Genomic DNA, 12,931 nt, shown 5'->3' with positions numbered 1-12,931 from the left:
CGTGGAATATCTCGGCACGTGCGTCTTCCGGCCAACTTACCTACCGTATTCTTATCTGTCAGATTATGCATAAAGCATAAGCAAGCTTTCCTCATCCTTTGATTCCTTTCTCGGTGATACCTTTACTAATCTTAAAGAATTTTGCGACGTATGCATACAGATGCACTGAGTATTTCTTCGGAAACGGAACACGGTACAACGGTAATCCGTCGATCCAGATCTAGTCAAGCTAGGATAATTGCGACGTACTAATATTTAAAACAGCCATCGGATTTTACAGCATCTCGTGTGATACACCTTTACGTATATAGATTCGTATATCGCGATGAAGGGTTCGCGATCGATTTCGATGCTATGGGAATTTTTCAAATCCATTTAAGAGAATTCGGGTTTAAGAAACATGGAAATGATTTTAAAAAATCGCGTATATCGCGCCCTTGTTATTTAGATCCAGCGAGGATACGCAGTATACCGATCGACTTTATGAAGTTACATATTTGTACACATACATACACGCATGCATATATACATGAAACACGATCAAATATTGTTGAGTTTGACACCTGTGAAACTCGCGTATACTGTGAACGTAGTAAATAAAAAAAAAACATGGTTAACGTTATTTTCAAAATGTGGCTTTAGGAAAGTCTAGAAACGTCGCTATCGTTCGTTTCACGACGCGATGTTACTGCGACCGACCGATGAAAAGTCATCGCGGAACAAGCACGGTAACGTGCGGTGACATTGTGCGCGTAATGACATTTAACGCGTAGCATTGCGATAATACGAGCATCACACCGCAATGTAGCATAGGTAAATCGGTGGAAGGTTTGCCTTGGTATAACACGTCCGACGGATTTAGTTTCAGCCGCGCATCACAGCTCGGTCTGATCTGCCGTTGAACATATCACTGACAATGAGAAGCACGCACATCCGATCAACATCCGAACTAGTCAGGTTTCGCGTCTCTCTTCTTTCTCAATTTCCTCTTGAAAAGATGAGCGTAAATCGATTGCAGATCGCGAGCGTTGTTCGCAGAAGCGCGGTGTATTTATGTAGATGGCTGATTCACACTTTTACGTTGGGAACTCGAGGCGTTGTTAATTCCAACGAGGGCTTATAACCGTGCTTGTATTTTCGACGTCAGATAAAAGCTTTTGTCGCGTCCATCGAATATTTTGATGAAAAGTCTGAAATTTTGATAACACTTGCGGCAATGCTAGATACGTGTCGTTCATTCGATGGGAAATTTTCATCGCACGGACGTTTTTACGCGAACATTTTTACGGATTGGTAAACCGGTTCTGCCCGGTGATTCGTGGGCAATTTATTGGTTTGGTTTTCGGACTGTGCGAGGGTGGAGGGTTACCGAATGGACGGGAAGTGACAACGGCAGCTCGTAAATTTACAATAATTTCGACAGAGTGCACACGAATGCACATACGGAGCCCGAACGCTTCGAGACGTTTGAAATTATCATTGCCATTCGCGAGTATTCTTCTCCGACGAAAACTCTTTTCCGAGACTTTTAAACTCTGTTACTTATTCACCGAATTTTTCTCTTACTTTCTTCTTCGACCCAGCATTGAATCATATTCCTTGGAAAGACGTCCTATTATTAAAACTTTTTCCCTCTGTTATCCGACTTCACGAACTTTCGATTATCCGAGTTCATTCGATCGTAATTCTTGCTATTAGTGTTCGAGAATATTAAGGGAGAACCGCACGCGTAACGTTAAATTAGGAAGTCGTATTACTTCGAGTATCGTCATGTTTCGAAATTACACGCGAGTAAAACGAATATTTGGTATATTTTTAAGAAATTTCTGTTTTCATACTGGTCACGGATTCTCTTAACTTACTTCTTCAAATAAAAAATTGTTCTTTAGACGAGCGGAACAGGATCGCGATATCGCACGCGTCAGAGAGTTTCTTTTCCTCTCTTTCCTCTTTCTTTTGCTTTAACAGAGAAACGGCAGAAAAAACGACTCGAGAAATATCGTGCAGTCGACTTTGACAAGGATTAGCGTGACTGGTTGATCCGACACAGTTAGTTTTCCTATTTAGTTTAATTCCGCGTGGTTCTCGACGTTCGACGCAAACAGGCTCGCGCGAGATCACCGGAACTGGCGTCGCAAGCTCGAAATGCCGTCGTCGGAAGGGAGGGGTTTAGTACGATGCTTCCAGGATTCGCCGACCTCTTGGGAAAGCTCCGACCCGGCAGAGAAAATGATGGAAAGCATAATCCCCCTTAAGAGGCTTAACTCGACGATCCTCGAGTGACCGGAGATAACGCCCGAGCTTTCCAGGTGCGAGTCACGAGTTTTTCAGGATATTTTTCGCGAGTCAAGACGAAAAGGAACGGCCAGGCCGCATAAGCGCCGTCGCGTCGCTTTCTTGCGGCCATGTTTCCTCTCGACGCGTTACTTACACACGCTTTAACACGTAACGTTGCGTCGCGTCGCTACGAATTTACGCGTCACTCCGTATGCAAACTAGGACCAACAACGTATCCGACATTTCTATTCGAACTGTAGGTCGGGTCATTCTTTTGCCTTCCGTTATACCACGATCCTCTCGATTTTACAAACTTTATTGCGCGACAAAATTATTGCGTTGTTTTACGTTCTCGCATACATATCGCCTTTTTACGACAACACCATAGAAAGCAAATGCGAAGAGTACTTTCTGTCGATCGGTTTAATTTCACTTCCGTGTCGATTCATCGAATAGCTTTTTTACAATATTTCTCGACTCTTTGTTTTTATTTTTGGCACGGCAGCGCAGCTCGAAGTGTACGTTCTCGAGCGAACAATCAAAGTCTTGGCGGACCGTCGTCAAGTTCACGAGTTTCTTAGCTTTTTCGGTTTCCTCTCTGGAGAATATCGCGGATGTAATAACGCAAGAACGAGAAACAACGATTGTTTGGACGTACCTCGTGAAACCATGTCAATCTGTAAGCTCTAGGATTCGCCCTAACGTTGCACTCGAAGTAAACGTCGTCGCCTTCCTTGATGTTCTTTGGATTCAACGAGGAGCCCATCTTCAGAGCGACGACAGGGGCAACTAAAAAACAGGAACGTGAACGTTAGAGTGAAACGAAAATTGGAACGGTTATCTTTTTTCGAGATCATCGCAAAGAAAGAAGAGAGCGATTGATCGCAACCGCAACCATGGTAACTGAAAATCTACGTTTGTCGCGCATCTGTCGCTATGGTATTTATAAATCAAGAGTTCATCGAAGCCACAGTGCAATAATATTCGGGCATTAGCGGGGCTCGTTTAATGAAATTTGCATTTTCGTTCACGCGAAATACGTCCAAGTGAACATCGAGTCGCGCCGGAGCGGAATCGAAACTCGAAACTACCGCGTAGTTAATAACGTCACACTCGAATTACGGGAAACGTTTTATCGCGCGTAGTTCCCAGCTCGATGAAAACCGTTATTGAACTTTGCGTGACTCACGATTCCCCGCATGCATCGATACTGCGCTTAATCGGTTCTACCATGTTGATGGGCGCATATCGAGGGTACGACAGTAACGAACGTAGTAAATATCAAAGAAGATCATTTTCATCTTCTTCCTTCGGCGATGATTTATCGAAAATTCATGTACGCGCATCTTGTGAATATTTTATTCTTTTTTTAGGAATACCAACGGTTCAACGAGAAAGTTTAATATCGATTGGAAGAAACTACGGGACTAGAAGCAACGAGCCGACGACGTCTTATATCTTTCACGTGATCAGTAATTCGGTCATGTAATAAATCGTAGATCGGCGCGCTTGTAGGAAGCTGTTTCGCATGCATTTACCTTACGCATACACGCGGCGAGACACAATATGTACTTCAGTGTCGCAGCTCCAGCAGCACGATTTCAGATTCACAGAATACGTGCAGATGCATATAACTCTGACATCCTCTACGAACGACGTGTGCACAACCACGCATTTAAAGTTTACGCTAATCTTGGTTCCGCGAATCTTGTTCCGTGTCTCTACAGTCCCGGAGAGAATCGGTCGTGTACCCATTAAACAAATGCACCTATTTGGTTGCGGTTACTCCGAACGAGCCGTCACTCAACTATAGCTCGAATCATAATGATCACAGGGGTAGAGCTAATAGTTCGAATTATTCTTATAATCGCGTACAATTTTTTTATCCGCTACGAACGTACGTACGTATATGTAGGTATAGTTGGATAACATAAAAAACACAGCCAGGTGTACGTAACGCGTTGCTTGTTACGCAAATTCAACCCGCGTGGTTCTATCGTAAACGAACTACGAGGCCAGTCTCGGGTTAATTTTCATTAAGCACACGTATCTTACGGAAATTCATTGAGCAGGGTTCGTTTACGTGAGCGCAAAAAAGTCAACTCTACGACAGTGACCGTCCTTTGATGACACGCGCAATTAGAGAACAAACGAAGGGAATCCGAAATTGTTATCTCCCTTCTCAATTACTTGCTTGGAGTGAACGAGCGTTGTCGAAAAGTTACCTGATGTCGTTGCGACTGTATATTTTCAAGTATAACGAAGCCTTGGGATTTTACAGAGAATCAAATAACAAAAGTTACATTTTTATTGCGATATCATTGATTTTATACGAGACAGATGTAACGTGGTGGTTGGTTATTCCGGGTGACACGATAAGCCGCGATTATGCGTATTTTTGCGGATAAAAATATTTCGTCATATTTTTGTCGACAGACTATGAAAACTGATGGCGTAAAATTGAAATCCGTTATTCCCGCTTGTCATTCTCTTTTCAAAATTAATACTCGTATTTATTTGTTTGATCCTACGTAATGACAGGATCGATCTATTCTCGGAGGTTTAATTTTAATCCAAGCTACGATTGTAAAGGGATTATAACGTACAATCGAAAGAATACAGAGATGTGGTTTTCGTACGAGTTGCTGCATGCGCGGCTTTAGATGCGTCCACCAACGACATCTTCGGTAGTTTCGACGCCAAGAGTTTGCCACGTTTTACGCTTCTCTCGTTTTTATTGGCTAGATATTGAAGATGCGAGGCAGAGAGAACGAGAGAAGGAAGAGAGAGAGAGAGAGAGAGAGAGAGAGAGAGAAAGTAAAGACAATGGTTTATTGCAAACGGCTGTCACAGAGGCAAGCTTGGCACTCGAAATGTAGTCATTATTCGTCTTAACACCCTGCAGAGTTTGCGAAGGTTCCTCTTGGCCGGATTCGATTCATCAAAGCCGGTGCCAGACGAAACGTTCTGATAAAGAGTATGTGCAAGGAACTGAAGGGAAATAGGATTTCGCAGCGAGAGAAGTAAAGTCGAAGAAGGGAAGAAGAGACATAAGAAACGCGGAGAGTAGTAAACGCGTTTCAAAGAAGTGAAATAGATCGTTCATATCGTAGACAAATCGATGTATCGGACGAAATGCAGACAAAGTTGCTGGTCGTCGCGTGTGTTTGATCCAAAGTTTCGATCGTGCCAATGATATATACCGTGGTTACATGCATGTATTCGTGGCTGACACAGTTTTGCTCTTTTAGCCTCCCGAATAAACAACGGGCCGAATGTCATCGAGAGAGACTCGAAGAAGCGTCCTGGACGAATTCTCGGAGGGAGAAGTTTAGCAACAGTTGATGCGACGAGTTATTCTGTAAAGTTTCGTGGGTATTGTAATTGTTGCGATTGCGAATATTATACGTACATACGCATTTACATTTCCTCTATTTCCTTTGCTAAATGTCGAGAGTCGTGAGTAACGTTTCGCATGTTACACTCGCCTTACCTATAACGAAACGAGAGATGAGAAGAAGCAACCGCTCGAATGAAAGAAGAAAACAAAAATGCGAGATAGGACGCGGGCAGACAGGCACGGATTGGTCCCGAACTATCGGCCTGTACGAGAGGTCACTTCGCGATATGAATTCTGCAGCGTTCGCCGATGGATGGACTTGATACCGTCGACCGGAATTCTCTTGGTTGCTCGGTTGTCTCATCACGCGATGAATCTGATTGATATTGGCGCCTTAGTGTGCTTTGTGAAATTTTCGAAAAGTCTGCTCGATGGAACACGCGTTATCCGATCGGGAATGGGTACGTGGCCATGAAAGCTAGACCGAGACTACGTGTCCTGCAGATCCAACGGATCCTCTCGTGATCCTCGGAAAACGTGTGGAAACCAGCCGCCGACGAAATTGCTGATATTCCACTGATAACAACGAGTGTAATTTTGTATGGTACGGTTCTTTCGTTTTCGTTCGATGAAAAAAAAAAAATAAATAAATAAATTGTAATATCGCGTCGAAGCCTAGATGGTTACGGATCGATTAGAACGAGGCACGATATTGAATTTCTTTGCGTCGAGATGATCTTAAGAAAACGGAGAATGTTTCAATGGTTCGAATCGGATCGAATCGATTCGCAAAGAAAGAAAAATTCTGTCTTTCCTTAAGACTCTATCCCGTAGGGGAAGATTACGTGTCGGCCGAGTGTCGACGAGTGGAAGGATCGCAGGTCATCGGCAGAAAGTATCAAGTTGAATCGGGCTGCCAAACGAGGAGATTTCACCGGTGAATCTTCTTGAAATATGTATTTGTTCGCATCTGTTCTACTTGACTTCCTGCATTAATTAAACAACATTCGATTAAAATCCACCTGGCGGAACGGTGAATAGAGAGTAACGTACACGAGCAAAATGCAACGCGTTAAAGAAGATACTCGCGTGCAATGTAAGCATGGGTTTTAAAGCCGTGCTTTAACGGCTCCAGTGCTTTTGGAACGCGTCATTACGGTACGGTACATAAAAACCAACGTAATCCATGTAGTTGTCTTGGTTAATTGGGTCGTCTTCTGACCGTCTCAGCCGTAAATTTCTAACTCGAGACTCGTAGAAAATTGCACCATAGTTTATGCACCGATTTTAAAAAGATGTTGTTTCATCAAAGTATTAACGCGGAGTTTTGGATTATAAATGAAGTTGCGTATATGCACATAGACGCGAAGCATCGGTCATTACGCTCGTTACTTTTTCTATCTGTGGCGGCACTCGATAACAAATACCTTCACTCGACACTAACTAAGCAACGGACACGGTAGCGCGGTGGTTAGCGCCTTATGTTACGAACGTTCGGAACTCGGGTTCGATTCCCGGCGCCCGTAGTCCGATTTTTCTTCTACGCATCAAAAATGGAAGAAAAACAGCAATACCCCATCAGCGACATCTACATCCAACAGCTACAACAATTATCACGAACAACACATATACCACTTCAAGTTGGGGGTCCCGACGTGATGGTGGTGGGTGATGCCCATGAACTTTGCAGTGGCCACATCACTCCTGGCTTGGTCATCATCTCGTATTCTGTGTCATCTGCTTGCGCGTCGATCGGAAGTGAGGTGTCGTGAGGTATGGGCATCATCACCCTCACGTCGAGGTCATCAATTTGAGGTGGTTATGTGTTGCCCATGATAATTGTTGTAACTGTTGGATGTAGATGTCGTTGATGGGGTACTGCTGTTTTTCTTCCATTTTTGACGCGTAGAAGAAAAATCGGATTACGGGCGCCGGGATTTGAAGCCGGATCCCGAACGTTCGTAACCTAAGGCGCTAACCACCGCGCTACCGTTGTCCGTTATTAGTTAGCGTCGAGTGACGGTATTTGTTGTCGAGTGCCGCCACATATCTAGAATGATGCCCGGTTCCCTGTTGACGCTTCGTGGTTCGTTACGGCCGAGCCATCAGTCATCTCATCGGTCATGGCACGCATAGAACCTCCTATGAAACTTTTGAAACTTTGCAATACGTATGGAATTGGTCTAGGCACGTCTATTAGTTACGCAAGCACAGTGCGACATCTGTCGAATTAGTAGCGTTTTTAGAATTCTCGAATTAAGTGGAATTCTTTAACGAAATTCGATTCGACTACACGTACCGACGTGACGTAGAGATTGCCTCCACCTTGAACAGTCATTGGGAGAAATGAAAGCAGCGTGAATCGCGCTCTTTCATTTGAGAAGATTGTAAAATGAAAATATTGCTGTTCTCGGCAACGATACTATGAATTTTAATTAAATTTCGAATCTCGGTTGCACTAGGAACGCAGGCCGTTAATGTCCGCCGATATCGTGAAATTGACAGAGTCGGAATTTAGAGTTTGGTCGATCGGGGTGAACGGCGAAGCTTAACGATTCAGGGAACGCGAAATTTCCTCGGCGGTATTTTGCAGGTATCGAATCGTCAGATAGCGGGACGATCCGAAACGAAGCCATTTAGCTGTGCGAATAATGGGATTCGATAATGGCTTTTCAACGTACGGAGACAATGCCACGATTTATCGTTCCTAGTCGGCATTCTCGTCCTCGACGACGTCAACGTGGGGTTTCAACATTTCTTCTTTTACGGTACAGTTACCGGCTGAAATGATTACGTTTCAACCGTGAACTCAACACTTTTTAAATTTGCAATTGGCATGTTCGAAAATTCGAAACTTGTAAATTCAAGAATTCTGAATTTCAGAGATTCAAATATGGAGCTGCAGAGGGAAAGATTGTATTTTTAGTTTCGTTCAGATTTTAACGAAGCTTGCTCGTAGACGAAGTTAATTAACGTTCCTTGTTATAGAAGTAACAAGTTACGATAGAAGCAAGCTGGAACGAATGATCGGGTAACTTTCGAACAAGAGATGAAGAAGCGAGTAAATCGTGTAAGCAAATACGTTAACGAACGACGATCAGGTAATATTTTTCCAAGTTATATTTCGAAGGCCGAAGACGTATTGGATTTGGATTATACACATAATACCCGGGAGAATATAGTTAATTTTCCTGTTTGCCTTTGGTGGATCGTTATGATTGGATATAAGAGTAAATTCTAACCGGTGGATCGCAATGATCTTGTTAAATCCGTTTTCTTTTTGTTCATCGAAAGTTGAGCACTTCCTGTAAGTTCTTGTCCGGCAGGTTGGATTATCTGGACGAGTTACGTTGGTTTGGGTTACTGCTTTGGCCCTCGGTACTATCGGTCGTAAATCACTAGATTCGTAGGTATTCGTAAATTGGCCACTCGACCGCAATATCGATACTACGAAGTCGAAGCACGAGCAAGCTCGGACCGCAAAATTGCCAAACCAGGTAGCAGATTTGCAACGAGCCGCATTGGTGCAGATAACGATTCGACAGATATCGTTTACGAACTATGCATTAATTAATTAATTAATCACGATGGAAAAGCAGTACCAATGTAAACGTATTTCTAAGATCCTCGGACAACTTACTAGCAACGTAGCTGTCGTTAAATTCTAATTTCTGTTTACACCATTATCGATATTTCTGCACAATTTACGCGCTCGATTTATCGCCTTTCTCCTTAATCAGTTGCTAAATAAAGCGGATTTTAGAAACGATTATTTACGCGCGGGATTATCTAGTCAGCAGATAATGGGGAATTTACCAAGTTGTAAGAGCATGAAGAATGTAGAAAACTTGTAGTTTTTATAGCATACGTTTTGCGGTAGCCTCTAACTCTTGCTCTCGCTACTAGACAGCAGAGATTCTTGAGCTAAAATAAACTTACCACTTTGGACGGTACTTACGAGCGATACGAGCAGAGACATCAAGAAGTCATCTTGAGATCGTAGTATCAAGCCTAAAAGCTACCTAGTCGTTCTTATTGCTTGTAAAACGCTACATCGGATGCCTCGTGAAAGTCCCGTAAAGTTACTTCCCGACAAGAGAACTTCCGGTACTGTAGCACCTGTCAAATTTCTCTCCTATTCAAGTGCGGCCAGCCAGGCGTGTTTTATACTTGTCGCGAGATATACTGACATTTGCAGTTTATTAAATTTCCGTGTTGTTATTTCGATCTCTCGACTGTTCTCGATGAGTTTTCATCCGTTCTTTGGTCTTTTCCTTGAAACCGCTCAATTGTTGGGAAAGCTGCTTTACGCATATGCCTTCGGTCTTTTCCCATTTCGTTGGATGCAAAGAATCCTTGAACGGAATGAAGCGCAGAAACCAGCGTGAAGAGTACCTTGAAAACATGTTGAGTAAATAATTCGATCAACGTCAAAGCAGGGATGGTTGTTTCGCTTTGCGGCTGGCAACAGGATCGTCATTCGATGATGGAAGTGAATGGCGGAACGTGATAAAGCGTGTAGACAAAGAAGGGGTGAGGTGGACGACCGAGGATATGGGAAGCTCGTATCGATCGATTTTACGCATTTCCGTAAAAGCATTCGTAATGACGTTGCTGACTGTGTGTGAACAAAAGTGGCGTACAGTTATAGCGTCATGGTGCAACAACTATAAACAAAACCAAGAGACCACCAAGCCAAGTTCGTGGCAGGGATATTCAGAGCTAACGTTCCATTGTATTGTAGTCGTAATCGACAGAGTATCGAGATATTTACCATGGTGTACGTTGGTGGCTTTACAATTCTCAATCGGAAGATTTATTAGGACGAATGAATCGGAAGACAATGAAAAATGGTCAGAGGGAACTTCCATACAGTGACGTTTTATTGTTTATTTATGAAAAATATTGGGCTACGATGAAATCGTAAATCGAATTCTCGGATTTGTACTTTGAAAGACCAGTTCAAACGTACGAGACACATCCACGTATAAGATGATTGAATTTGTCACATGCGATCTCCATAATAGATGTATCGCAATTTTTTGTAGCGTTTCCTTTACCTTCCATCGATCGTAAAATAGACTTTTGTCTCTCTGGATATTCGTTGAACTGGCTGTATCGAATAATCCATCATTCACCGAATTTATCGACCGATTTCGTCTGTCGGAATTGTCAGACTTTCCGGTAGTTCTTCGAGGTTTCATTCTCTCCATGTTTTTTTATTACCAATCCTCGCAAGTTCGGTGCAGAACGTCACGCTGAAAACGATCTCCGAAGTTGCCATACATTCACTTCTAACCATTGAATAAGATCGTTATCCTCTCGTAAACTTTCAACGACGAATTTCCAAGTATGTAAATCGACTACACGACCAATAACGAATAGAACTTTAAAGATCTTGCTCGAGGTACACATATCGTAAGGGACAGAGAAAGAGGGACAGAGAGAGGGGGACAGAAATAGAAAGGAAGAACCGGAGAGTAGTTGATTCGGGCGTTAGCAGAAGATCGAAATTCAGTCCACAAATAAACTATTCGTAAATATTCATAAGAGTTTTCCCGGAATTCGTTATAGTTTCTCGAGAGAGAATGCAGTCTCCCTCAAGTAATTAAGGCAATTAACATGCGAGCTGGGAAAGAAGCCACGGAGAAGTTGTGAGATATAGCATTTCGGTCTCCAGTGTTGCACTTAATAATATGCTCCTCAATTTTTGCGAAATTTTTTAAAAGTTTTATATACCATTGCGCGAATACGATTTCACAGGGTATTCGTTTCAAGCTTTTGAGAATCGAATTTTATCAAAAATGCAACGAAATACAGATATGTAATAAACGTACAATGAAAATAAATGCCTGCAGGATGAAATTGCATGTAATTTAGATATACGTATAATAATATGTGAAACGCCTTTTTATATTTTTGTGTAATCTTAGAAATTTCGCTTTCGAGTACATACGAGAGGTATCGTAAAGTTTCCGTATCTTCCGATTTTTATTCAGAGTTTCGATATTTTTCAAGCAACAGGAGGATCGTCGTTGCTCATAATCCTATATTTTTGCCAATATATTTGGCATGTAATTTTTTTGCACGTTTTTCTGCTGTAACCGTTTATCTTTTCCTAAAGCGAGCTGATCTCGTTCATCATTTTTTATCGCAAATTAAAAATGTAGCCGCTTCGTACACGCGTCATCGCTTTTAACGATATCGAGGCTATTGATTTACGGGGGTACGAACTACGCGTAACAAGCATCTACACTAAAACATTTACATTCTAGTAGTAATCACGACAATCGAATATTACGCATTAGATCGCTAATAATCGTCGTTCCTGTGCGCAAGTCGCATCAAATCATGCGCTGTACATTAATTATGCTGACAATGCTTTTAACGAGCCGTATTTCTACGCGTTGTCATCATTAGAATGTCTTGTCCCTTCCACTTTCGTATCTCAAAGGGGAAATACTCTTTCGTGAACCAACACGCGTATCAGCCACGTTATGTTTGTGCACAGTTATTCGAGTCAGAGATTGTTTATTCGTGGATAGCACTAAGCACGAGTTATACGATAGATAGTTTAACGCGTTTTAAAATAAAATTTCAAAATCAGTGGAATCAGCTCCAGAATCGTCCTTCTTTTTTCCAAGATAGGATGGAGAAATAGGGAGCAATATTCTATTTTCTCGGGTTGAAACAATTATTCCGTATCCATTTAAATCTCGTCGATGGATCCATCCTTCGTCGGGACGCGTCGATTGAACGAGCTGTTGCAAATCTACTGTTTTCTCCTCCGTTCGTCGTATTTGTCGTATATCTAGATAACACATACGCCGAATACCTTCGAGTTTAATTCTATTTAACGCGTTGAAAGAAGAGCAAGAAACAATGGGTTCGCACCGTTCGATTCTAGAAAAATAAACAGGATGATAAGTAAAGAACTTTATGCACGAAATCGTCGGAATTCCCGGAGAAAGATCTTAGTTTTCTAAGTGAAATACATAACAGTAGGTATATCTTAACTGCACGAAGCAGCTCGTTGCCAGCTTTGGATCCGAAACACAATAACTCCTGTCCAGATCGTTGGGTTAATCCCTTACAGAAAATGGAAAGAGTCTGGTGAAAGAGGGAGCACTTAGAAAGGAACGGCTACCCGAGAAGGGGGTAAGTACCGATGGAAGGAGCAAGGAATGTCGAAGGAATTTGTCGTGGCTGACAACCACCGCCCAGCTTGGCTGTCGTAATATATTTCAAGAGACGCGCGTCAGCTATACCCCTGAAGCTCCTTGCGAGTTCGGAAACCCTCTATAGTCAGCGGCA

General features: G+C 42.6%; 1 protein-coding gene across 4 annotated transcripts in view; it reads right to left on the bottom strand.

Annotated features, from left to right (window-relative positions):
• The window catches only part of LOC100643569 (nephrin), a 99,775-nt gene that overhangs the window by 7,466 nt on the left and 79,378 nt on the right, over positions 1-12,931 (bottom strand). For all 4 annotated transcript variants that reach the window (XR_007224202.1, XM_012308772.3, XM_048406196.1 and 1 more), the window contains one exon: positions 2,936-3,066. Coding sequence is in view for 3 of the 4 variants with exons in the window: in XM_012308772.3 (XP_012164162.1) it covers positions 2,936-3,066 (131 nt within the window). In the remaining variant the exon portion in view is untranslated. The remainder of the gene's footprint in view (positions 1-2,935; positions 3,067-12,931) is intronic.

The sequence above is a fragment of the Bombus terrestris genome, chromosome 5 (genome assembly GCF_910591885.1).
Source record: "Bombus terrestris chromosome 5, iyBomTerr1.2, whole genome shotgun sequence".
Lineage (NCBI taxonomy): Eukaryota > Metazoa > Arthropoda > Insecta > Hymenoptera > Apidae > Bombus > Bombus terrestris.
This window is presented reverse-complemented; position numbering and strand designations above follow the sequence as displayed.